At 51.4% G+C, this 27,315-nt stretch overlaps 1 protein-coding gene across 1 annotated transcript in view; it reads right to left on the bottom strand.

Moving 5' to 3' along the window:
- Positions 1–18,980: 18,980 nt before the first annotated feature.
- KLF13 (Kruppel like factor 13) overlaps positions 18,981–27,315 on the bottom strand; it is a 50,736-nt gene continuing 42,401 nt past the window's right edge. Inside the window, exon 2 of the mRNA XM_021940392.2 lies at positions 18,981–24,796. Coding sequence (XP_021796084.2) covers positions 24,507–24,796 — 290 coding nt within the window. The 3' untranslated portion in view covers positions 18,981–24,506. The remainder of the gene's footprint in view (positions 24,797–27,315) is intronic.

The following is a 27,315-nucleotide window of genomic DNA, read 5'->3' as shown; positions in this document are numbered from 1 at the left end:
AAAGAAAAAAAAAAGAACTTAGAAGTTAAAATCTCAAGTCTAAATTAATTCCTCAATTTTAACTTTAAATTCTTATTACATGGTTGGCCTATGACTCTAACGGGCCACATTATCCAAAACATAACAAATGCTGAAAAGACCAGGTGCACATGTTTTACAATGTTAAAATTGTGGGTTTGATTCTCCTTAACATCTGGATGAACAATTCTACAATGTTGTCATCAAGATGGTATCAGAGTTACCTTTCCAAGGAACGTCGGGTTAGGTTCCTGGCTAGTGGAGTGTTTAACATGTGGAGTGGCCCTGCTCACAGCCAGGCAAGAGGCTGAGCCTATGTCGCGGCTGCTTTGCCAATTTTTTTCACATGGCAGGAGAGGAAGAGCCCTCCTACACAAGTTCCCTGAACACTGGTCACACGTCACCTAATTCCTACCTCTTTTCACTGACATTTTCTAGCTCCACTCTGGTGGCTGCACACTTCTGTGTCCCACTGGACTATTTACTGCTTCCTTTACTTCCGGGGTGTGTGTGTGTGTGTGTGTGTGTGTGTGTGTGATTTTTTTTTTTTCCAGGCCTTCCTGTCTGTTAGCAGAGCCAACAGGTATTTAAATGACACTTGTCTGACTCTCCGCAACCTGGTGACACCTGACCAGGACCGTGGCTGCTTGGTAATGGTAGGCCCCCGTGCCCTGGTCATCTGTCCCCGACAAAGCTGTACCAGCCTCAAGTAGATTGTGCTGTCTGGTGGCTCCAGCTAGATGTCCAGCAGCATGGACAGGATGACAGGGTGTCCCAGCCCCGCCCTACATCCCCAAAACGAATCTGTGTGAGGAACAAGCCCCATCCACCAGCCCCAGGCACCCCCCAAAGCCAGCCTCCCCACAAAACCCCCTGCTCCCCCGGTGTGTTCGGACATCCCTGCATCCCTCCCTCCAGTCACTCCAGATGTTGAGCTGCAGACCTGAAAAGGGGATGTCCTCAGGCACCGGCCTCTCAGGGGTGTGGGGGAACCGTAGGGGAAGGGATTCTCAGCCTGACCATCCATGCCCAGGCAAAGAGGCGTGGGAAGCGCCCAAGCCCCAGTGTGTTAGACACTGCCCGTGGTGACAAAGAGCAGATGTCCTCCTCGGCTGGAGAAGTGGGCTGGCAACAGAAGGAGGAGGCCTGGGAGAGCTGGTGGCCGACCCACCATCCTCTGTCTTGATTAAACCAATGCTCCCTGCTGGGCATGATGGCTCACTCCTGTAATCCCAGCACTTTGGGAGGCTGAAGTGGGCGGATCACCTGAAGTCGGGAGTTTGAGAGCAGCCTGACCAATACGGAGAAACCCCATCTCTATTAAAAATACAAAATGAGCCAGGCGTGATGGCGCATGCCTGTAATCCCAGCTACTCGAGAGGCTGAGGCAGGAGAATCCCTTGAACCTGGGAGGCAGAGGTTGCAGTGAGCCAAGATCACGCCATTGCACTCCAGCCTGGGAAACAAGAGCGAAATTCCGTCTCAGAAAGAAAAGAAAGAAAAGAAAGAAAGAAAGAAAGAAAGAAAGAAAGGGAAGGGAGGGAGGGAGGGAGGGAGGGAGGGAGGGAGGGAGGAAGGAAGGAAGGAAGGAAGGAAGGAAGGAAGGAAGGAAGGAAGGACCCAACCTTCCCAGGGCATGTGTATCACAGCCCTGAGGGGACAACAGCCAGAAAAGTGAATGTCCAGTAGGCAGAGGATGGAGGGTCGGGGACTCTGAGGCAGACTTCTTGGGCCAGAACCTCAGCTCCACCACCAAGCAGCAGCATAACTTGGGAAACTCAATTCCTTCTACTTTGGGGGTTCCCCTCCCCGATTTTTATTTTAACAAATTAATTTTTAGGTGATATTATTAAATGAAATTAAATGTCAAAACTGTAGATGAAATGTGCACCCTTGCCATCCAGGAAATGCAAATCAAAACCATAATAAGGTACCACTTCACATCCATGAGGATGGCTATGAACAAAAAGGTGGACAGTAACAAGTGTCGGGGGATGTGGAGAAGCTGGACCTCTCATGGATTGCCAGTGGGAATGTAAAACAGTGCAGATGGAAACAGTCTGGCAGCTCCTCAAAACTAAACATAATGTTGCCACATGACCCAGTAATCCCACTCCTAGGTGTATACCCGAGAGAAACGAAAACTTATATCCAAACATAAATAAATAAGGAAAAAAGAAAACTTATGTCTACACAGAAACTTGTACACACATGTTCATAGCAGCAGCATTCATAGCAGCTAAGGAGTAGAAATAACCCAAACATCCATCAGTGGACGAATGGACTTTAAAAAATAGTATGCCCATACGACAGAGTATTATTCAGCCATAATAGGGAGTGGGGGCCGGGCACAGTGGCTCACGCCTGTAATCCCAGTACTTTGGGAGGCAGAAGTGGGCAAATCACTTGAGGTCAGGAGTTTGAGACCAGCCTGGTCAATGTGGTGAAACCCAGTCTCTACTAAAAATACAAAAAGTAGCCGGGTGTGGTGGCGGGCATCTGCAATCCCAGCTACTCCAGAGGCTGAGACAGAAGAATCCCTTGAATCCAGTAGGTGGAGGCTGCAGTGAGCCGAGATTGCCCCGCTGCACTCCAGCCTGGGAAACAGAGGGAGAGACTCCATCTGAAAAAACAAAAACAAAAGCAAAGCAAAGCAAAGGGAGTGGAGTACTAACACATGCTACAACATGGATGAAACTTAACAATTTATGCTAGGTGAAACGAAACAGACACAAAAAGCCACGTATTGTTTGATTACATTTATATGAGATATTCAGAAAAGGCAAATCCAGAGACAGCACGTAGATGAGTGGCTCCTAGGGCCAGAGCAAATAGGGGAATATCCCGCGGGTGGGAGGGGATAGCTAAAGGGTACAGGGTTTCGTTTTCAGATAGTATTCTATGATTGACTGTGGTAATGGTTGCACATGTCTGTGAATATACTAAAAGCCAACGGATTATATACAGTAAAAGGGTGAATTATATGATATGTGAATTATATCTCAAAAATGTCATCGAAAAAATGGCCTAGAGAAATCTGACTTCCACCTCCATCCTCTCTGCCCATATCCACAGGACTTCTTTTTGAAAAAATAAGCAAAGTCTATATAAAATACACACCCACACTCTTTAAAATACTCCAGGTGTGCCCCTGCCCCTTTTCCTTTTCTTCTTTCTTTTTTCTCAATCGCTCAGGCTGGAGGGCACTGGCTTGCGATCTCGGCTCACTGCAAGCTCCGCCTCCCGGGTTCACGCCATTCTCCTGCCTCAGCCTCCCGAGTAGCTGGGACCACAGGCGCCCGTCACCACGCCCGGCTAATTTGTTTTTGCATTGTTTTAGTAGAGACGGGTTTCACCGTGTTAGTCAGGATGGTCTCCATCTCCTGACCTTGTGATCCGCCCGCCTCCGCCTCCCAAAGTGCTGGGATTACAGGCGTGAGCCACCGCGCCCGGCCAAAATACTCCCTCCTTTCTTACTCAGGTAGTGTTGTCTTTCCTGTGCTGCTTGGCACCTTCCTTTTCTTTTCTTTAACTTAGCAGTGTACCCCAGCGCTGTCAGCATCTCTCTTTGGTGCACAGCGCTTCTCCGTGGAGACCTTAGCCTCATGGACTGTGCCGCCAGGAACAACCCTGCCTGCAGGTTGCTTCCTGTCTGTCCAGGTGATCCCTGTGGGAGGCCCCTGAGATGCAAGGGCAAAGGCAGTCCAGACTTGGCAGGTGCGGCTGCCTGTCCCCCCACCTCCCCACCCACCACCCTCACAGACGGGAGCCCGACCCCGTGCCCTCCAGCCACGCAGCATGCCCTTGACTCTCCACAGAGGCCTCCGTTTGCTCTGTGAACCGGACTGTGGTAGTAATGAGACGAGTGGATACAGGTCCAGCACTCAGAACGGTGCCTGGGTCATAATGAACATGAGCTCAGTGGGAACTCTCCTCACCACTCCCCTCACCTTCAAGGCCAAAGCAGCGATGCCTGGCTGGGAAAGCTCTGCCTTTGCTTGCTCTCTGGTCTTGGAGCACAGAAGCGGCTGCAGCTGCGACCCCAGAGCACAGCGGGGTTGAGCCCCGCGGCGCGGCGTGTAGGGGGTACTAGAGGAGTAGTGGGAGGACCCAGGGACAGGGTGCTGGGATGGGGGCTGGATGGCCGGCACCCTGCCCTGGCTCTGAGACCCCCTGGCGGGTGGGTGCATCCTAGGTCTGCGGGAAACGGGGCGACGGGCCGGGGGGTGACAGGGAGGGTGCTCTTTAGCCAGGTTTAGGGAAGGCCTCTCAGGGGGAGCACTGCAGCAGAGGCGTACAGGGAGTGCGCAGCACACCTCCGTCACCTCTCTCTCTGGACCAGGAAGTGCAAAGGCCGAAGGCCGCGCCGGTGGCTGCTTAGTGAACGCTGCATGCTGCTGGGAGGCCCAGGTAGCCCCAGCAGGGTGGGGGCTGGCGGGAAGGTAGGGGCAGGCCGAGTTCTGGGAGAGACCTAGGTGCCAGGTGGGGGAGGATCTAGAGGCCGCTGGAGCAAGAAGGCAAGCCGCTGTGGGTTCTCCTTGTAAAAGGCTCGCGCGCCCGCCTCCGGGCTTGCAGGCTCTCCCAGGCTGCGGTCCGTCTCCGTCCAGGCGGGTATGGTGGGGCTGGAGCCAGCGGGGCTGCACAGTCGTGGGAAGGAGATCTGCTTTGCAGGTGGAGCCGGCAGAACTTGCCTCCATGCTCTCCAAGCGTAGCGGACCTGGCCGGAGCCGGACCGCGCACCTAGAGCCGTTCCCAACGCGCCCATTGCAGCCGCTTAGACCTCCCGGAAGCGTCGGGGGCGGGAGGTGTGCGGCGGGGGCGGGGTGGGGGCTAATCCCAGAAATGGGTGTGGGGCCCCAGATGGGGCTCCTGGCCCAGCCCGGAGCTGACCCGTGTCTTGGGCCGGTGCAGGGCCCCCATTGTTAAAATACCGCCAGCAGACTCCACTGAATTTCCAAAACGCCACCCAAGTCACTGGGGCTCCTTCCTCGGGGCTATTTACAGGGCGGACCCCCAGGACAGGCCTGAGGGGTCAGGGAGGACGCACCCTGAAAGCCCCTTCAGGAGCGGGACAGTCGCGCGCGTGGAGGACCCGGGATGCGCGGTCAGGGGCCTGAGGAGCCCAGAGTACCGGGGGGAAAAGGACGCGGGTGGGGAGCGGGGAGAGCGGGGCGGGGCCACGTCCCCGTGACCTGTGACTCGGCGCCTGAGCCCGCGGCCAAGGAGGTGGCGCCTCCCCGGGTCTCACCGAGGGTCGCTGTCCGCGTTACATGAGCTCACGTGAGGAGAAGAAACTTAGAATGACAGAGTGCAAAGCACAGTGACGATTCTTATCGTTCTCTCCCGGACCACGGGCTCATCCTTGTGCCATCTGAGCTCGCGGTGGGCTGGGGGCATCGCAGTGGACAGAGGGCGCTGCGAAGTGGAGACGACGTCCTGCGGTGGCCGCGAGGGCCTGGGGCTGGCCGGGGTCCGAGCCGGGGTGGAGACGGCGCCGCGGGGGTCGGGGGCGAGGGGGCAGCTGTCGGGTGTGGCCAGTCGCTTCGGAGGCAGTGAATGGCCCGGCCCGGCTCAGAGAGCCCGCCCGGCCAAGGGCTCCCCCGCCCCCGGCCCAGCAGTCCCGGCTGCCCTCCGGGCGCGGCAGTCCGCGCAGGAATCCTCGGCCTCCCCGGGGCCCTCATAGATCCTCCCCCAGGCCGGCAGTTCCCTAATTCCAGGAACTTACTAGAGCCTGGGAAGCCCGGGAAGCGCCTCCCGCCGAGGTCCGCCTCCCCTAGCCCAACTCCGCGGACTCCTCTAGGGCTCCTGGCTGCCTGAGGAGCACAGTAACACCCAGCCCCCCACAGCCCACACAGCCCCACACAGCCCCCCACAGAGTCCCCTCACAGACCTGCAGCCCCACACAGACCCCACAGTCCCCCACAGACCCCACACCCAGGCCCCCACACTCAGCCCCCCACAGCCCCACACCTCCTACACCCACAGCCCTACACAGCTCCACATCCAGCTCCACACATCCTCCCTCAGCCCCCCACAGCCCAACACCCAGCACCACCCCCACAGCCTCCTCAGTCCTATTCCCAGCCCCTCCACAGCACCACACAACCCCCCCTAGAGCCCCTCACAGCCCCCTCAGCCCCACACAGCCTCCCACACTCACCTATAGTCCCCCACATTATCCCTCCCCTCCGCCCCATAGTCCCCACAGCCCTCCAACCCATAGAGAAGGCCCATGCAGTTGAGAATGTACATCCTTTCCTGACTCAACAGCCTAGTAAGGGTCAGGACAAAATGCCATGGCCAAAAGTGCCATGAACAATGCCTGGGGACAGGATGGCCAGAAAGGCTCCCACAGGACATGACCTGTGGTCTGGGTCTTAGGGGATGAGTGAGATTTGAATAAGCAAGCCTGTTTCAGCTCAGGGAGCAGACCAGAAGAAAAGAAGGAAAATAAACACAGGGCTAATGCTGAACACAGAGATAAGGGACACAGAAGCCTGAATCAGTAAATCCACCTTCAACTAATAGGAATTCCAAAAGAAAAGAATGTAGAGGGAGGGCAATTAACAATACAAGATTGGAGGAAAGCAGTGCAGACCTAAGGAACAGACCTAAGGAGACATGGGTCTGCAGATGGAGTGCTCCATGGAATGCAGGATCAAGGAAAAAATAACCTGCCTCTAGAAATATCTGAACAAAAGTGCAGAGCGACAGGGAGTAAGATTGGCTGACAGATTTCAAAGATGGTAAAAATAAAATGTTCACTGCAAGGGCTGAGAACTGCAGTGCATCACATCCCCATCAGTAGCAATAGTCGTAAGAAGATGATTGGGAAGTAATTTTGAACCTTGTTTTCTACACTAGGCCAAATTATGAATCAAGCATGGGGTAGAAAAAAAGATACTGTTAGACCTCCAAGGACTCAAAAAAACAGAAACCCATCCTCCCATGCATCCTTTCTTGGATAGTTACTTGAGGATGTATTCCAGCAAAGTGAGAAAGAAAGCTAAGAGAAAGACCTGGGATTGACTCTTGAGTGATCCACCAGGGGGTGGTAGAGGGAGTCCAGGGCTGTGCTCCTACCCAGGGACAAGGAGTTGGAGTCTGGATCCATGGGGTAGGAGAGGGAAGGGGAGGTCTTGAGAACAAAAAGGTGGCAAAACTGAGGCCATGTCAGAGGCACATTATTATTCTGTTATTAATATTATGTGTTAATAAGGAAGAAAGGCAATTTAAAGCTCTAGGGAAAATGTATGTAACAAAATTCAGCTTCAACTATAAAGCAAACGAACATAGGATAGGATTTTCAGTTCCTGAGGGAAGGCAAAATGAGTTTGCCCCATTTGCTCTGATGCTAAGAATACCTTCCTTGTGTGGTTGGACAGGGTGGTGGTGGTGGTGATGACTTTAGGCCCACAGAGAAAGAAATGTCCCCCTGGCCCAGCAGGTAGCTGTGCAGTGAGTAACATGTAACAGTGATATGCCCAACTGCCCATGAGTGTAGAGGCTCCCACTGTTGCAGTTTGAATCCACTGGGCTCCACTTTTACTATAGACAAAGCCGCAGAAGTAAAGGCTGAGGAGGATGGTGTTGTGGGACCTAGAGAGAGTGGATAGCAGAGGCCATCCTACTATCACCTTCCATGAAGGGGAGTCAAGACGCAGACCAAAGGTATGGTGGTAAACACAGGGGAGTAAGAGCTAATGTAAAGTTTCAGAGATAACCTGCAGAAGGTTAAAACACTCCTCTAATGTAAACACAGGGGGAGGAGGGAGAAGGTACAGAGGGGAGAGGGGACTGGAGGTAATTATAGTTGATGCTTGAACAACACCGGGGTTGGGACCATTGATCCCCTCCCTCATGAAGTCAAGAATCCACATAAAACTTTTGACTCCTCAAACATTTAACTACTGATAGCCTGTTGACCGGAAGAAGCCTTGCCGATCACATAAACAGTTAATTAACACATCTTTTGTATGTGAGATATATTATATTCTGCATTCTTACAATACAGGAAGCTAGAGAAAAGAAAATGTTATTAAGAAAATATAAGAAAGAGAAAATATATTTAGTACTCATTAAGTGGAAGTGGATCATTATAAAGGTGTTCATTCTCATTGTCTTCATGCTGAGTAGGCTGAGGAGGAGGAGGAAGAGGAGAAGATGGTCTTGCTGTCTCGGGGTGGCAGAGGCAGGAGAAAATTTACATAGAAGTGGACCCACACAGTTCAAACTCGTGTTGTTGAAGGGTCAACGGTATTCATCTTTCATATTAGGAAGCCAGTATATTTTGTCAAATACTCATAAATCACAAAGTAGGAGGACAAGTATTTTATTGAAGCTGAAGGGAATAACGACAAAAACAAATTAAAAACAGAAGCGATAAAGTTTAGTCCCAAGGTGGTAGAACTGGTGTGTGTGTGGGGGGATGGGTAAAGAGACATTCTATCATTCGTTTTTTGTTTTTTGTTTTTGGTATTTTTTAACCTTGTTCATATGTATGATTTGAATTCCTGAATTTTAAAAACAAAACCAACAGTCAAATTACTTCCAAAGTCCTTGAACATCATGACTCAATACTCCATAAAATAAACATATTTTACTGTTCCTTTTTCTTTTTCTTTCTTTTTTTTTTTGAGACAGAGTTTCGCTCTTGTCGCCCAGCTTGAAATCTTGGCTCACCACAAGCTCCACCTCCCGGGTTCAAGTGATTCTCCTGCCTCAGCCTCCTGAGTAGCTGGGAGGGTTTACAGCCATGCACCACCATACCTGGCTAATTTTGTATTTTCAGTAGAGACGGGGTTTCTCCATGCTAGTCAGGCTGGTCTCGAACTCCTGACCTCAGGTGATCTGCCCGCCTTGTCCTCCCAAAGTGCTGGGATTACAGGTATGAGCCACCATGCCCAGCCTTACTGTTTCATTTTTTAAATCATTTTCACTGGCACTTTCTCAGTTTTACAACTGTCAGCAACTGTATGCAGAGTATGCATTCTTTACCTAGACATGAAGGGAAAACAAACAAAAACAGTTTCTAATGCTTTCCTAAAGGGACAGTGCCAGCTGATAAGAAGAGTAATAACCACCCAGCCCCATCATGTTCAGGCACTTCCAGGTACCAGGGCAGATGACTTGACTCCTTCCTGACTCGAGGCAGCATCCTTACCTAGTCTCAGATCAATGAAACCTGCTCTTGTTTTAAAGGCCTCGCAGCAGGGAGCTCAGCCTGTCTCCTCTCCAGCTGAAGCAGTTCTATTTTTATTCCACGCTGTCGGATGGCTCGTGTCCAAGCCAGTGGCTGTGCTCCAGGTGCCAGACTCCCTGGCAGCACCCCTATTATGGGACAAAGCTCTGCCTGCTCCAGACAGCAGCCTGGCCACAGCCTGATCACAGGCTAGTCACAGCCCTGTCACAGACATCTGTGCACACTTCAATCTGCCCATTGTGGGGACAGCCTGCAGGCCTGCCTGAACCTGGCCAAGCCCCGATAACAGGCAGGAACCACATCTGTGAACCAGGTCACAGATTGTCAGATTGTCAAACATTTCACACCTAAAGTGAATACGGAGAAAGGAAAAACAAGCCTCACTTTTCCCACCGCCCAGTTCTAGTACAGGCAGACCTCAGGATATTGTGGGTTTGGTTCCAGACCACTGCAATCAGCAAATATCACAATAAAGAGAGTCAAACACATTTTCTGGTTTCCCAGTGCATATAAAAGTTATGTTTAAACTATACTGTAGCCTATTAAGCGTGCAATAGCATTCTGTCTGTAAAAGCAATGTACATACCTTAATTTAAAAATACTTTTTGCTAACAAATGCTAACAATCATCTAAGCCTTCAGCAATTTTTGTCTTTTTCCTGCTGGAAGGTTTTGATTCAATGTTGATGGTTGCAGACTGATCAGGGTGGTGGTTGCTGAGGGTTGGGGTGGCTGTGGCAATTCCTTCAAATAAGACAACAATGAAGTTTGCCACACCAATGGACTAGTCTTTTAGTGATGGACTTCTCCGTAGTGTGCAATGCTGATGGCATTTTACCCATGGTAAAACTTCCTCCGAAATTGGAGTCCGTCCTCTCAAACCCTGACACTGCTTTATCAACTAAGTTTATGGAATAGTCTAAATCCTTTGTTGTCATTTCAACAATGTTCACAGCGTCTTCACAAGGAGTAGATTCCATCTCAAGAAACCACTGTTTTTCCTCATCCATAAGAAGCAACTCCTCATTCATTCAAGTTTCATCAGAAAGGAGTCTCAAAGTGGGCTTCAAAATATTCGGTAAGCCATGCTGTAAATAGGTGTGCTGTCCTCCAGGCTTTGTTCTTCCACTTCTAGAGCGTAGGCAGAGTAGATTTAGCGTATTTTTAATGGTCCCAGGATTTTCCGAGTGGTAAATGAGCGCTGGTTTTAACTTAAAGTCATCAACTGCCTTAGCCTCTAACAAGAGAGCCAGCCTGTCCTTTAAAGCCAGCCATTGACTTATCTCTAGCTTTGAAAGTCCTAGATGGGATCTTCCTCAAATAGAAGTCAGTTTCATTTACACTGAAAATCTGCTGTGTAGTGAAGCCACCTTCAGCAATGATCTTGGCGAAGATCTTCTGGATAACGTGCCGCAGCTTCTGTAGCAGCACTTGCTGCTTCGCCTTGCACTTTTATGTTGTGCAGATGCCCTCTTTCTTTTTTCTTTTTTTTAAGATGGAGTTTCACTCTTGTTGCCTAAGGTGGAGTGCAATGGTGCAACCTCCGCCTCCCAGGTTCAAGCAATTCTCCTGCTTCAGCCTCTCAAGTAGCTGGGATTACAGGTGCACACCACCACGCCTGGCTAATTTTTTGTATTTTTAGTAGAAATGGGGTTTCACCGTGTTAGCCAGGCTGGTCTCGAACTCCTGACCTCAGGTGGTCCGCCTGCCTCAGCCTCCCAAAATGCTGGGATTACAGGCTTGAGCCACTGCGCCCAGCCTAATACCTTCTTTCTTTAAACCTCATGAACAAACCTCTGCCAGCTTCCAACTTTTCTTCTGTAGCTTCGTAGCTTCTCTTAGCCTTTGTAGAATTGAAAGAAAGTTAGGGACCTTGCTCTGAATTAGGCTTTGACTAAAGGGAATGTTGTGGCTGGTTTGATCTTCTATCCAAGCCACTGAAACTTTCTCCATATCAGCAATAAGCCCATTTCACTTTTGTATCATTCATGTGTTCACTGGAGTAGCCCTTTTAAAAGTTTCTTTGAGAACATTTCCTTTGCATTCACCATGTGGTTAACTACTTGGCACAAGGTGCCTAGCTTTCAGCCTACCTCACCTTTTGAAGCTTCCTCGCATGGCTTCCTAAGCTTAACTATTTCTAGCTTTTGATTTAAAGTGAGAGACCTCTGACTCCTCCTTTCACTTGAACACTTAGAGGCAATTGTAGGGTTATTAATTGGCCTAATTTCAATATTGTGTCTCAGGGAATAGGGAGGCCTGAGGAGAGAGGGAGAGACAGGGAAAGGCAGGTTGATGGAGCAGTGAGAACACACACATTTATCAATTAAATTTGCCACCTTATATGGAAGTGGTTCATGGCACTCCAATTATAAGAGTAACATCAAAGATCACTGATCACAGATCACCATAACAGATGTAATAATAATAAAAATGTTTGAAATATTTTGAGAAATACCAAAATGTGACCAAGACACAAAGTGAGCATGTGCTGTTGGAAAAATTGCACCGATAGACTTGCTCAAGGTAGATTTGCCACAAATCTTCAATTTCTAAAAAACACAATATTTGCAAAGTGCAATAAAATGGTGTGCACTAGAACAAGAAATACCTGTAAATCCTAAATAAATCTAATGTTGCAACCCCCTTGGGCCCCTCTCAGTCATCTTGTCCTGACTTTGGGATTAACCTTCATCATGTGGTTTCATACTCTTGGTCTATAGATACTCATCAGTTCAGGCTGCTAAAACTAATTACTATAGACTGGATGACTTAAACAACAAACATTTACTTTTCATAGTTCTAGAGGCAGGGAAGTCCAAGATCAAGGTGCCAACAGATCCAGTGTCTGGTGAGGGCTCTCCTCCTTGTTTGCAGATGGCCACCACCTCCTTGTATCCTCATATGGCTGAGAGAGAGATCATCCCTCTCACATCTCTTCTTGTGAAGGCATCAATCCCATTCATGAGGATTATGAAATCATGAGATCCACCCTCATGGTCTAATCACCTCCCAAAGGCCTCACCTCCTAATGCCATCCTATTGAGGGTTAGAGTTTAACATGTGAGTTTGGCAGGGACACAAACATTCAGTCCATAGTAGGTATGGATGCATGAGCAGCACATGGCATTGCTTGGTGTGTTTGGTGCTCCTTTAGCTGTTTGCTTTTGTGGTGCAGCATTGTTTTTGGTGACTTTGGGATGACACCCTCAGTTCTACATCATCCCTTTGCACCAATGTGTGGTCAGCCATTGGGCGTGTCTGTCCTTGTGTGGACATGTTGAGGGCATTTGGGGTGTGTCCAAAAGTACGGTCATGAATGTTGGTGGACATCTTTTGGGGGATGGAGTGGGGACACACTGCACCAGCTTACCTTTGGCAAGCTCTTAGCCTCACAAAAGTGCTATTGTGAGTTTTAATGACAAAAGTGATACCTGAGTAGTTTTGAGAATTTGGAGAGCACACAAAAATAAGTAAATAAAAGTCCTCTGTTGTCTTCTACCTAAAGGTAACAATTGCTTGAGTTTGTTCTGTCTCTTACCTATCCTTATGTTTTTGAGAAGGAGCCTCACTCTGTCGCCCAGGGTGGAGTGCAGTGGCGCGATCTCGGCTCACTGCAACCTCCGTCTCCCGGGTTCAAGCCGTTCTCCTGCCTCAGCCTCCTGAGTAACTGGGATTACAGGCACCACCACCACACCCGGCTAATTTTTGTATTTTTAGGAGAGACGGGGTTTCACCATGTTGGCCAGCCGGGTCTTGAGCTCCTGAGCTCAGAGGATCTTCCCACCTCAGACTTCCAAAGTGCTGGGATTACAGGCATGAGCCACCTCACCTGGCCTACCTACCCTTTTTCTATGCATTTAAACATGTAAACACAATATAGCTATAGAGAAAATTTTTTTAAATAAATCATGATCATACTTCCGTACTGTTTTGCAACCTACCTCTTTCACTTAATAATAGATTGGGTATTGGTGATTATGGAGGTTATGTGGTTCATTGAATTGATCTCGTATTCCTGGACATTTAAGCTATTTGAAACATCTTGGTATTTTTAACAGATAACTTTCTTTTAATGTTGTTCTTATGTGATATTCGCTGCATTCACAAGAACATATGCAATGAAAGTGTAAGTGCGGCCCTGTCCTCAGCACTAGGCTGCTCGTCATCGCTGACACTCCTGTGTGTGCCTCTCCTGGCCCTGTGGCCCTCACTGCAGAGGCACCTGTTCTCTCGGAGTTAGAAGTTGTGTTTCCATTGTAATCCGGGTTCTGCAAACTAGCAGCTGGTCTTCCCAAAGTGGAAGGTTCATGTACAAAGTCCACTGGGCCATGGTGGGAGAGCACTGCAGAGCCTGGGAAGGAGGCCATCCTCCCTGCTCTGAGCGTGTCCAGCCCCCACAGGCCAACAGTCAATGTCAGGAGACCCACCAGAGTGTGTTTATGGTGAAAAGACCAGGAGACAGATAAGAGACAAGGAGTAGCTGTGTTCAGGGTAAGCAGGTAATAACCACTTTCCCAAAATACAATCCGTCAGTGACCCTTGTGTCGCTGGTGTTGAGATGAGGACTCCTCTTAGGCGGTCCAGAGGAAGTCTGCTAATTATGCAGGCCATCTTGATATTTACTGTCAATTCTCCCTGGTCCCCTGGCGAATTCATAAGTAAATGATTACCCAATTGTGAGGTTGGGAATGGAAGACATTATGATGGGCTCAAGAAGGAGCCCTGGAGCTGGGGTCAGGACACCCAGACTGAGCTCCTCAGGCCTATCATGTGTTTGCAAATAAGGGCAACGCCCATCACCACGTTGTACTCTCTAAGTTCCAAGAGGTCTGAGTGGATGTGATATCTACACACATTGGCACCCTGGGCACGGGAAGTCACAGCTATGCAGGAGAAAAGGCTTTGCCTGGTTGCTTGGCGGGCCCTAAAGGGAGGTCTGAACCTCACAGTGACTGGGACTGGGCCCCTTGAGGGCAGCTTGCTCGTCTTCTTAGAGGACATTGCATTGGACACATGAGTCTGCCAGGTGCAGGCACACAGACTGGCCAGTGTTCAGGCCCCAGAAATGCAGCAGCCAGAAAAATGCTAAGTCACCAGCCCTGTGTCATGGGGCCCGCCAGTCTTCTGGGCCTGTCCCACAATGCCACAGAATAGACAAAGGTACCCCTAGACAGGATAGAAGCCTTTAGAACTCAGAGCTTAAAAGGCAGCTGTGGCTGGTGGTCCAATCAGACCAGGATCCCTCCGTGACTTTTGCCAGCTGTGTGACCTTGAGAAGACCACTTGACCCCTCTGAGCCTCGTACCCTCTGCAGCCCTAAGTTGGGACTACTCACACCTCCCTCTGAGAGTGCTCAGAGGGCACAGCTCAGCAAGCAAGCACCTGGCCCAGGACCCGGCCAAGTGGCTGCTGCCTGGGAGGCATCTGGGACAGGGAGTGCCGTGTGAGACAGCCTTCCTCGGTGTCCCCGGTCGGTCCCGGTCTCCATCCACAGGGATCATTTCCCAGTGGCATGTGAGAGTGGAGGCCTGGCCTGGGGGCCTGAGTATCTGGCATGGGCACAGTTCCCAGCATCTGACATCTCACAGCCCACTGTGAACTTCACCATGACCCTACACAGACCATGCCAAGCTTGCTTCCCAGGTGAAGGCAAGGCTTAGGGAAAGACTTCTTTCCACAGCTGCGTGGCAGGTTGCCCAGAGCGGAGACACCAGACCTTTCTCCAACACTGTGTTGTGTGGTCACCGCCCTGAGCAACGGCTGTGCAGGCAGCAGCAGGTGAGCTGGGGTGCAGGCCTTCAAGAACTGATCGGCTTTTAAGAACTGTAGTGAAGTGACAATTATTTTGATTATTACTCCTACTTTTTAAAGCTGAATAATTGATGGGGAATACTATGAAGGACAACAAAACACAGGTGGAAGAGATACTCAGTCCAGTTTAATTCAACTATGTGTTGTGGCCCTTGCTAGGGCCGTGGAGAGTGGGATGCAGGTTCCTTCCACTATGCAGGAGTTCATCAAGCCCTGCAGCCTAAGCCACCACTTTGCTCTCCCCAGCCCAGGGGAGTGCAGGAAGGACATGAAGGCTGGGACGGATGGGGGGCTCATCCTGGACTAGCTGGGGGTTGGGGGCAGCCTAATGTGCAGCCACATCTCAGCCTCACAGGGTAATCACAGAGGCCCTTATAAGAGGGAGGTCAGGAGATCAGAGAGGAGATGCTGCTTTGCTGGATTTGAAGATAGGGGAGGAGGGCACAAGCCAAGGAATGTAGGTGGCCTTTACAAGCTGGAAAGGAAAACAGACTCCAGAAGGAAGCAGCCCTGATGACACCTGGATTTTAGCCCTGTAAGACTTGTTTTGCGCTTCTGACCTCCAGAGCTATAAGAGAATAAAAGAATAAACTTGTGTTGCTTTAAGCCACTGCTTATGGTAATTTGTTACAGCAGCAACAGGCAATTCTTTTTTTTTTTTTGAGACAGTCTTGCACTGTTGCCCAGGCTGGAGTGCAATGGCACGATCTCACCTCACTGCAACCTCCAGCTCCTGGGTTCAAGCCATTCTCCTGCCTCAGCCTCCCGAGTAGCTGGGATTACAGGTGCCCGCCACCACGCCTGGCTAATTTTTGTATTTTTAGTGGAGATGGGGTTTCATGATGTTAGCCAGGCTGGTCTTGAACTCCTGATCTCATGATCTGCCTGCCTTGGCCTCCCAAAGTGCTGGGATTACAGGCATAAGCCACTGCGCCCAGCCAGCAATTGGCAATTAATACAGACCTTGTGTTTCCAACACTGTCTTCTGTTCAAACCTGCCTGTCCTATGTACCATCGGAATGCTGGTCTCCGACGCGTAACGGTGCAGGAAAGTTGGTGCAGAGATAGCAGCCCTACCAGGAGTAGCCGCGTGTCTTTACTGCTTCCCACACAGAAGACCTTTCCGGAATGGTGCTAATGGCAGGAATTTTATCATGGCCTAGATGAGGTTTGATTGGGGGTGACTGAGCCACCCATGTCCCCAGAATAAGCTACACATTGCCTTATCTGTTATTCAAGGCCTTCTACAGCCAAACCCAATCCAGAAAAGGCTAGTCCACACCCCAACACGACCGACAAGGCTAGGAGCAAGTGTCAGAGGGTCTTGATGATTACACCCCAGTGAGTCCCCTTGGAAAATCCTGTGGCCCTTCCTCTGAACACTAACCAGGCCCCCTTCCAGAACACCAGTCCCTTCATGGAATTCCTGGCAAGCAGTGTTTCAGCTCCTGCTTGAATGCCTCCAGTGACAGGGTGCTCACTGCCTACAGGCCAGCACCAAGGGATGGGAAGTCCTTCTTTATTTATTTATTTACTTGTTTTTGAGACAGAGTTTCGCTCTTGTTGTCCATGCTGAAGTGCAGTGGCGTGATCTCGGCTCACTGCAACCTCCGCCTCCTGGGTTCAAACGATTCTCCTGCCTCAGTCTCCCGAGCAGCTGGGACTATAGGAACATGCCACATTTTTGAATTTTTAGTAGAGACAGGGTTTCTCCATGTTGGTCAGGCTGGTCTTGAACTCGAACTCCTGACCTCAGGTGATCCGCCTGCCTTGGCCTCCCGAAGTGCTGGGATTACAGGCGTGAACCACCACGCCAGGCCGGAAGTCCTTCTTTAGAGGGGCAGATGTCACTGTGAGCCTTCGCCAGGCTCTGCCCTCTTGGGGAGTGCACCCCCGCCCTCCACCAGATGCTTCTCCTCACCTGCTCACTATGCAGCCAGACACAGCACTTCACCTAACTGCCACAAACTGACTTCTAATCCAAGTCTTGAGAAATATGGAAAAAGGGTCAGAGCCAGGAGTGTCCTGAGGCTGACCCCTCAGGCCTGCCTCCAGGATGCTGTCATCTCTGACACGATCTGTCAGCCACAGACCCTCTCTGCCACCCAAAACTGCTTTGTGACCTGGTCCAAAAAGGAAGTGTGAGAAGAAAATGTGCTATGCGCATACCACAGACACTCATACATGTGTTCTTCGAACGCCAGGAAAATCTATTGCTTGCTTTTTTTCTCCCTCTTACATTACTGGGGGCCTCTGAAGGCCTTAGGAGACCCCTCACTCCTGGGACGGGGGCTCCATGAATGGTGGGGGCCCCAGTCTTCTGGAAAGAAACCCCAGGAGGGGTTTCAAATCTTGGCAGTGACATCATAACTGACAGGCTTTTTTTTTTTTTTTTTCTGTCAATATTTTTTAAGCATCTGGGATCCTCTCGACACAAACCTATTTCTGGAAGCGGATCCACCCTGCAGTTGCTGCTATCTGGAGAAGTTCCTGAGCAATAAATGGCTCTGAGAAGGCGGAACAGTGGCTGTCCCGGGAAAATACTCCAACCAAGAACGGGCTCCAAATGTCTCCGTACCAAAAAGACTTTTGTTTGAAAAATGTGTGCTTGTTTTTATGACTGTTCAGCGTGTGCCTGGGTGCATTCATTTCACGCCTCCCTGCCCCCAACCTGATACAGAAAACAAACGTTCATCAGGCGATGCCAGCTGGTGTCGGGGGAGCTTTGGGAAAACCCACGTCTGATCAGCTGCAATGCCTGCATTTGTTAGTAACACTTCACATTTTGTGGTGGTTTTCATTTACCCCATGAGCCGGTCATCACAGGCCGGGTATGGTGGCTCAATCCTGTAATCCCAGCACTTTGGGAGGCCGAGCAGGTGGATCACCTGAGGTCCAGAGTTCGAGACCAGCCTGGCCGATATGGCGAAGCCTCGTTTCTACTGAAAATACAAGTATTATCTGGGCATGGTGGCAGACGTCTGTAATCCCAGCTACTCAGGAAGCTGAGGCAGGAGAATTGCTTGAACCTGGGAGGCAGAGGTTGCAGTGAGCTGAGACTGCACCACTGCACTCCAGCCTCGGCGACAGTGAAGAGTGGGGCTACACAGCGAGACTCTGTCTCAAAAAAAACAAAACAAAACAGGTAATCATGTACAAACAGCGTACGGCCCAGACGCAGCGCTGGTCTACCCCTGGGTGACCCTGAGATGTGGCTGCACCAGCACCTCCCTTCCACATGCTGTAGCTAGAACAGGGTTCAGGCCAGACCTCCACCCCAGCAGCTACCTCCTCCACTAGCTGCAGGCTTCCAATTGCCTCTGATGAGGACATCATCTGCCTTGGGGGCAGCCAGGGGCAGTTAGTGTTCCTTGGGGACTTCAACAGGCTCTGCTATCAACACCTGCCTTCCTACTCCCCAGACTCCTAGGGCCTGGGGACCTGTCCTCGCTGCAGCACACTTTGGGGTCTGTGCCCATAGTAGGTTGTAAGAACTTTGGTAGCTAGAAACAGGTGTGTTTTCTAGACTCCAGGCTGAGGGGTAAGGCGAGCAGGGCACATGGGATTGAAAGAAGCGGTGGCTGCTGCCCAGCCAGGAGAAGGAAGTCCAGGTGTTTTGGGGAGACTCTGAGGGAAAGGCGCTGTGCCCTTTGAGGGAACCTGCCATCGCCACATCCCTTTCTCCTCCATGCTCTTTCGGATGGACGGAGGGGTGGGAATGTGATGAGCTGAAATAGCCTCCCATGGGCAGGAGGGGAGCCAGAAGAGCACCCACTCTCTGCAAGAGCTCTTCTGCAAAGCCTTCCTTCCAAAACACGACCCGCCAAGTTCCAGGCAAGCTTCAGTCCCTCAGTCAATTGCGACTGCTTGATTTTGTCCATTTCAGTTCCCTTCCCATCCCAGAGCCTCTGCAAGACATGCTCTTCAAACAGACTAGCTCCAGCAAATAAAATAATGAATCATAAATTTTATTTCAAAATGTAAACGTCACTAAACATGCATACACGTTAAAACAATAAAATTTACAATTTCGTTAATTTTTCTTTTTGCATAGGACATCATTACAATATAGAATCTATGCCATACAAAATACATACAAAGTTTTATCCGAGCAAGCCAAGGCCAGACTGGGAACTGTACAACTGTAATACTTCACTGTAGTGATCCAGGAAGATGAAACATGGCCTTCAGAATTATGGTGGGTGCTGGTTAAAAAAAAGTTCCTACAGAAAAGAAAAACATGAGCTCCATGGAAATGGTCTTGGACCCTTGGATTCTGCCTTGGGCTTTTGGCAAACGATTCCAGAGAAGCTCCACCAATGGCTTTGGATGGGAAAGGGTTGCCTGTGCGGGCCTGAGGCAGCTGAGGCCCGGAAGCATGCACCCAACACATGCACACAAGCAATTCCCAGTCACCAAGGAACCACTGCAAGCCCCAAACCCGACAATGACAATGCATAGTTGCTCAGTAGTGCCTCCTTCCTGCTGAGGCCGACCAGCCCCAGAGGCCCCAGCACTCGGCACCAGGGGTGGAGCCCGCACAGACACTGGGGCTGATGGGCCCGCGGGGTGTCTAGAGCCACATGGGAGGTGGCCCTTGCTCCTCTCGGGGCAGCCAGATACAGGGGGGCTCCTGTGCCGAGTGTGTGGCCTCGCAGGCATTCGGCTCACACACCTGGTTTCCAAATAAGCAGGCGCTGTGGCCTGTCCACAGGCCCTCCAGAAGAGGCCGGAGAAAGCAGGACCCTGAGGCCTTAAGCAAGCTGTTCGCCCCCCACCCCACCCCCGGACTTCCTGCCTCCACCCCCCACCCCCTCTCGGGAATGTGTGACTTGTAGGGTAGGGGAAGCTACTTCTCTCCCATCCAGTTCGTTTTTAAATAAAAGTAGTAAAGTTTTAAAGCTGTATGAGAAAGAGAGAGGCAGGGCAGGGCCAGGTAGCCGCACTGCAAGTCCGAAATCCGTAGAAACCAAGCGCGGCCCCTCTCCCCTCATGGACACCGGGCTCCCGTCTCCGGCCGAATTCAACTCTTCTGATGCTGAGGGACACGACGGCAGGCAGGCGGCGGCACCTCGCCCTAAAGGGTACTCAGGTGTGTGTCAGTAGTAAGCTGGACTGTGCATCCAAGTTCTGGTACAAAGGTCTCTGGAATGTGTCTCAGACAAGTCTTCAGAGCCTCAGAATCAGGAAACTTAGTAATAGGACCTGGTTCTCCCTGGGGTAATCCTGATTTCAAAAACCATCAGCCCACGCCTCAGATTTTAGCTTTGGAAAATATGGTGGCCAGAATTGTATATGGAAACAGTCAGCAAAAGATGTGGATAACCTACAAAGCGTTTCTTACCGGTTGTGATGTGACCAACACATCACACCCTTTAAACCTTCTGGCACTGTGTCTTTGACTAAATGACCTTTTTTAAATGGGGGAAAGAAAATCAGTGACACCTGTCAGAGGTCAAAATAGTCAGGTAGCCCTGTAAACACAGCCACAACCAGAAGTGGAGAAACAAGGCCACACTATTGCTCAGATCACATCTTCCCGTTGGGTGGCACCCCTGCCCAGCTGAGATCCTGAATGGGTCCCTAGGGAGTACCAGGGCCCTGTGCAGTCCATCTTAGCATTTGCTTCTGGCAAGAAAGAGGATGGTCTTCTGGACACACCAGGTCAGGAGACAGAAGACTTGAGGTCAAGTCTTGAGGCAGAGTGGCCAGCCCTCTCTGCCCATCCCCACCTCTGAATCACCCCTCACTGGTCTGAGCTGTGTTCAGGGTGCAGCAAGGCCTGGGATCGCCATTGCCTCAGATCTTTGTACCTGGAGGCTGCACCATGGCGAATCCTGCACCTGCCTTGGTGTGGGGCCTGGGAATAAAGTCAGGATTAGGAGTGAGGCCATCTTGCACTCGAGTGTCGTGGGGAGGGGCGCAGCAGGATGCAGGCAGGGCACCTCCAGGACCATGTTCCCATCCAGGACATCTCTGCTCGTTCCTACGCAGCACCCTGCAGGACAGGATCCCAGGGCTCTTTGAGGAAAGGGCTGTGTCCATCTGTTTTCCTGTATGGCTGTAGGATCCAGTAGGCATTTGGGGAGCTGACAACCATTCCCCTAATATGGCTGATGTAAAGAGGGGCTTCCTTGTCTGGGACATGAGCAACACCAGCCCCTTGATGGCTGAGCCCCAAATCAATGTTAGGCCTTTTATAGGGGAACTCTCCCTTCACTCAGGCAAACTTCATTCTGAGATCTCTGCCCCTATGGACCACTAGAACTGAAGTCCCAGAATAAGGGTTTGAGTTTTCACTATTATTTATATGAGTCCTATGGGTTCCTCAACCCCACCAAAACTGGCAAGCATGGCCATAAACCACAAAAATGGAAGACCCTGAAATAGATGCAGTCTGGGAAAACATTCTGCATGTTTGAAGAAAATGAAGGCTGTTTCAGGAGGGTCCGCCTTGTGTGCCCACTTCAGTGGAGGCAGCGTTCCAAGGCCCACCACCCTCTTCCACAGGAATCCCTCACTTCATGACGAGATGGACATCTGCCCTTGAGGACCCCTGTGAACTGTGCCTGAGATTCATGGGTTTCTCCCCGCCCTTCAAGTGAGATGAGTTTAAAACCCCAGATGATCCAGGAGGGTCTGGCCAGGAGTACCCAGCAGGATTTCTCTCCTGGTGCCCCACCCGCCCCCATTTCCCAGTCCAGGCCGGGGCCTAAGGACCACACCCTGCCATTAAACGAGAACCACTTTGGGAAAGAAGACACACTCTTAAGCCAAAAATAGCCAATGCCTGCATATTTCTGTTTTAAGGCAATGTTACCCTTCCATCTATCAGACGGAACAGCCCTGGGTCATTTAAAGGAAAAATTAAATTAAGTGCTCTCTTTGGAAACAGCCAACACCCGCTTCCCTCCCCCACCCCCCGCCCTGCTCTAAAACAAACCAGCTCTTCTTTTTATTCCAAGATGACTAGGTTTAGAGTCCTATCTTTTCCTTCCTATGTGCAGACAGATGTGGAGCTAGAAAATCTCCTTCCATGACACCCTGGGCAGATCACAAGGACGCCTGACCGCTCCCTGGAGAGCGCTTTGCCAGCCTCCCAGGGATGGGCCGTTCCCTCTCCCTGCCTTGGGGAACGGTGGACAGTGAGTGCACCAAAGGACTTTGGAATAAAATTCCTGAACCTGGAATGTGAATTCCTGAGACATAAAATGTAGTCAGAGTGTGGCTTTCTCTGCCTCACACGAAAACAACTTTGGGAGGGACCTCACTTTGGAACTGGGCATGAAGATCTTTGCACCACAAGCACCCAGGGCTCTCTTCTGTCAAGGTCCCTACCGAATATTCCACTCTCTCTTCCAGACCCGACGCAAGCAGGGCTGTCAGGGAGCCTAACACAGCATGGCAGCCAGAGTGGCCAGTTCCGCATCCAACCAGTGTGGGGGTGACCCTCTCCCTGCCAGTTCTCACCGCAGCAGAAACAATGCCACTGCCCAATTTAGGGCCCATCGTTCTACCTAGAAAACACTACCACGCTGTCGGCCACTCCCCGCTGGCACACAGTGGTGAGAAGCGGGCACCCGGCGGCATCCTGTGCCTGAGCAGCTGCTGTGGACAGAGGGTACCTGTCCACTCTGGAGCCAGCCACAACAGTGGCCAGCAGCGGTGAGCAGTGGCTAGGCCTGGGTCCCGGGTTTGTGCTGCACCCCATACCATGGTAGGACTGAGTAGAAGCAGGATGGCCACGACCAAGGCACGCTGGGCCCAGGAAGCCCATCTGCGGCCCTCTGAGGTCCCAGAGCCGCTCCTTTGCATCAAAATAGGTACTCATCAAAACAGGTATCTCTGGCAAGACACCCTGAGTCCACCCCAATCCCCCCACCCCCCAACACACACGCGTGTGTGCTCACACACGCACACACACACGCACGCACACACTCTGTCCTGGGCCCTTGTATTTACAGGCCCCAACTCTCAGGAGGAAGGGAAGGTGGTACCTGGGCCACAAGCCTGGGGTCGACACTCCAGCCATCTGCAGAGGAGTTTGCTGGACCACAGCTTGACTGATCCGGCCCAGGGCTCCAATCCCAACCCAGGACCCAGCTCTCTGCTCCTCCTCTCCTGCCAGGAGAAGGCTGGTGATGGGGCACTGGAGCAGCCCCACCAGCTGGGTATGGCCTGGAGCCTCCAGGCAGGACAAGGAGAAGCAGGAGGAAAAGGGAGGAGGAGTCCGGGGACACGGAGAGGCTGGAGGTTTGCTAAGTCTGAGTTGGGGACATGGTGGGTCTGAGAAAAGTGTGGCCCACAACTTTCCATCTGGCATTCCCTGGGGAGGAAATAGAATGCGCGCTCTCCGACAGCATTTCCTGTAACATCCGCGCCACTCCTGAAAAGGTCCAAGTCACAATGTTCCGGTCTCTTGCTACAGAAGTCTCTGTGAAGCACGATGCGCTGCCACAGGCACAGCCGCTCACACAGGCCATCTGACGAGGAGGCCCCATGACCTGCCCATTGTTTCCAACACACGTGCCCATGCGGGAGGACTCCGGAACTGGATGTGCCACCAGGAATTTCTAACATCTTTTTACAAGACCAGAATTCCCCATCAGAGGCCCAGGTATAATAGTGACAGGGTCCTGCATGCCTTCTGCAGGGACACGGAGAAGCGGAGTCCTGGCAGGTGTGACCCCGGCCCCTGACTCGGAGGTCGGACGGTGCAGTGCTACGCTCAGCCAGGGCTGGCACCTCTGCTTTCAGTGCTCCCTAGCGCCGAAGGAGAGGGTTCCCGGAGGCGGGGTGTGAGGCAGGCAGGGTGCAGAGGGCTGAAGGCCCCCTCCACTGTCCCCAAGGTGGAGTGCTCCTCCAGCCGGGGACAGCTTTAAGGCATCCCTCTGCAGGGGCCTGTCTCAGAATCAGCTGCGTTGCAAGCCCGGCCAGGCTTGTTGGGCAGACGCCAGAGGCTGGGTGGGGGGCCGGGCAGGAAAAGGTCAGGCCCGCTGCTTAGGAATCTGCCATGGAGGCACAAACGTCAGTGACCACATCTGCTCCCAACAGACCCACAGGCTGGCCAGCCAGCCAGACGCTGAGCTCCACCAGACTGGCTGGCCTGCTCTGTCCCCAGCGTGTTCCCGAACCTAACAGAAAACTCCAGAGTGCAAATCTATGTACAGAGTAAGGCGGCAGGAAGGGGTGTCCTCACTGACCTCGTGGAACGTGTCCATCCCTGAGAAAGGGGGTTCAACACCGCTGAATCTCAACTTTGTGGGTATATCTGTTGTGCAATTGGTGGGTGGTGTTTTTTGAAATTTTTGTGTTTTTTTTTTTTTTTTAACAAATTTACTTTGACACCTGAGGTGAAAAAAATTGTTTTTTCGTGGACTTCACATCAAGTTCTCTCTCTTCTCTCTTATTACAAAAGGAAAGGCCAGGGACTCACGAGGGGGTGGGAGCGGCTGCTCATGGCTGTGGCGGGCTCAGGGCGAGCTGGCCGGGCTGATGGTGGGGCTGCTGGCGTCGGAGCGGCTGTAGTCGCTGAGGGAGCCGGTCCGCGAGCCCCCGCCGCGCCGCTGCAGCATTCCGGGGTGGAAGTTGGCGTGGCGGCGCGCGTGCTTGGTCAGGTGGTCGCTGCGCATGAAGCGCTTCTCGCAGATGGGGCAGCTGAACTTCTTCTCGCCCGTGTGCGTGCGGTAGTGCCGCGCCAGCTCGTCGGAGCGCGCGAACTTCTTGTTGCAGTCCTGCCAGCTGCAGGCGAAGGGCCTCTCACCTGTGGACACAGGGGCAGAGCGTCAGTATCCGCACCTGGCCCCGCTTTCACACCCTCTCTGGGAAAGGACCCGCAACACCCAACACCCCGATCTCTCATCACCCCTCCCATGTGCCCCACCTCCAAGGGCTCCTGTGACAAATCCATCAGGGCAGAGATGAAGGTGGCCCCTGCCCTCCCACCCACGCCTGGGATGGAGGCAGAGGACACGGCCTAGGATAAAACAGCATTTCAGGTGCTGAAGCTGCAGGGCCCATGGGTAGGAACCGGTCAGGGCCCCAGGCTCCTGGCAGTGGACCCCCTAAGTACACCACAAAGCAGGCTGCACTACACACTCATGCAGGGCCAGCGGTCTCCAATGCATGGGGGTTGCAGGCCCACGCCCTGGCTTCACAGGCCTCCGGGAGCCCAGCTGCCCATGTTGCTCCATGGGAGCCACACTCTGGACCCCTGCAGGGCAGGAAGGCAATTCCCATCCTGACCCTCCTCAGTCTAGTCTGTAACATGAGAGGGTTAGCCTACGTGAGTTCCTGGGCCTGGAATTCTACAAACAGTCTGCTGCTCCTTCTCTCACAGAAGTCCCAAAGTTGCCAACCAGGGACGGCTGGCAGAGCAGGAGAATGAGACAGGCTCTTGCATCCCAAGCGTGGTGACATACAAGGGCAGCAGCCCAGAACACCCCATTAGGGGCCTGTGCAGGTGGGGAGGAGGCAGAACACAGTGGGGTGCGAGGTAATCAAGGTAGGTCTGGATGCTGCTCCCTCCTTCCCATCCCTCACTCAGAGCGGGAAACAGGCCAGCGTTTACCCAGGCAAACTCTTCACACACAAAACTCTCAATCACAAAAATGACATCAACGGCTCAGGAAGAACCAGGCTTGGGGCGGGGGGGGGGGGGGGGGGGGGGGGGCTCTGGCACCCCAGAAAGGAGCCCTTCTGGTATTAGGGGTGGCCGCAGGGCTGGCGTTCCTACCTGGTCACTTCCCCTCTCACCCCCACACAGACCCTAAAGTGACTGCCAGTCATTGAAGCTGGTCTACCCATGTTCAACAGAGGAAACCCACTCACCCACCCACCTTAAACACAAGCAGACACCCAGGGATGGCCAGACAGCCAAGGAGAACCAGCAGCATGGAAGAGAAAGGCCAAGCGCAATGCAACCACCAACTCTAGAGGAAAAGAGTGAAGCCAGGAAACAGAAGACAATTTTAACTTGAAACTTCTGTATTCTCTGAGGAATCTGAGACAAAATTTGATGCAAAAGCAAAGAGGATACAATACAAAGGAAGTTCAGAGGGCAAAAACGGCCAGGCACGGTGGCTCACGCTTGTAATCTCAGCACTTTGGGAGGCTGAGGCGGGTGGATCACTTGAGATCAGGGGTTTGAGACCAGCCTGGCCAACATGGTGAAACCCCGTCTCTACTAAAAATACAAAAATTAGCCAGGTGTGGTGGTGTGCGCCTGCAATTCCAGCTACTTGGGAGGCTGAAGCAGGAGAATTACTTGAACCTGGGAGGTGGAAGCTGCAGAGTGTCCAGACTGCATCACTGCACTCTAGCCTGGGCAAGAGAGTGAGGGTCCATCTCCAAAAAAACACAAAAAAAAAACAACCCAGCAAAACAACAGCATTTAGAAATTGAAAACAGCATTATGTCCATATAAAACCTTCATATAAAAGCTGGAAATACACTCAAAGCAAATATATGAGAAAAAAACAACAAAAAACAGTTCTGGAAAAGATGTGTTCCGTCTCCTGGCACTGCTGAAGCAGGGGCCACGTGTGGGTGCCTTTGTTCTCTTTATTGATTTTACATTTTGGGGGAAAAGGTGTTGGGGGGATTCAAAATCAAGTAGCACCACGATTTCCCAAATACATGACAATTACAATCAAGTGAGAAAACAGAAAATACGGAGAAGAAATTACAAAAGAAATAACAACAGTCTCTGTCAAAGAGTACAAAAAAAAAAAAAAAAAGAAGAAAAAGAAAAAGGAGACAGGAGACTAACATGAGACAGGCTGCACTGAGGTGGACCAGGTAAGTGAGTTAAGATCTCTGCTGTGAGAAGCTCTGCAATGTCAGAACACTGAGTAAAAACAGGAGCTCTCACAGCTTAATAGAGAGAGGAGGAAGAAACAAACACCAGGTCATCCACAAAGGAACAAGGCTGGGACAGACACCAGACTTTTCCTAAGTCACAGTGGATCCTGAAGACAAAGGAACAGGGTCTTCCAAGTTAATGTCTCACACACTCCAGCTAAAATGAGATAAGACCAAGGAGCTAGGGACATGACTGTATAGTAAAGGGCCACCTCATGACAAGAGCGAGGCAGAGACCTGGGAGGTCACTGAAGCACAGGACCGGGGCTCACGGGGGAAAATTCCAGGAGGAAAGTGAGTTTTGTGCACCACAGAGTACCATCAAAAGGCTGGATACACTTCAGGATACAGTAAAGACACATCACTCTTCTTTGTTTAAAAGAAAAAAGAGGCAATTAGAAACTCCAGGAAAAATAAAAG

The sequence above is a fragment of the Papio anubis genome, chromosome 7, assembly GCF_008728515.1.
Source record: "Papio anubis isolate 15944 chromosome 7, Panubis1.0, whole genome shotgun sequence".
NCBI classification, from domain to species: Eukaryota; Metazoa; Chordata; class Mammalia; order Primates; family Cercopithecidae; genus Papio; species Papio anubis.
The sequence above is the reverse complement of the archived record's forward strand: the minus strand, read 5'-3'. Positions and strand labels throughout refer to the sequence as shown.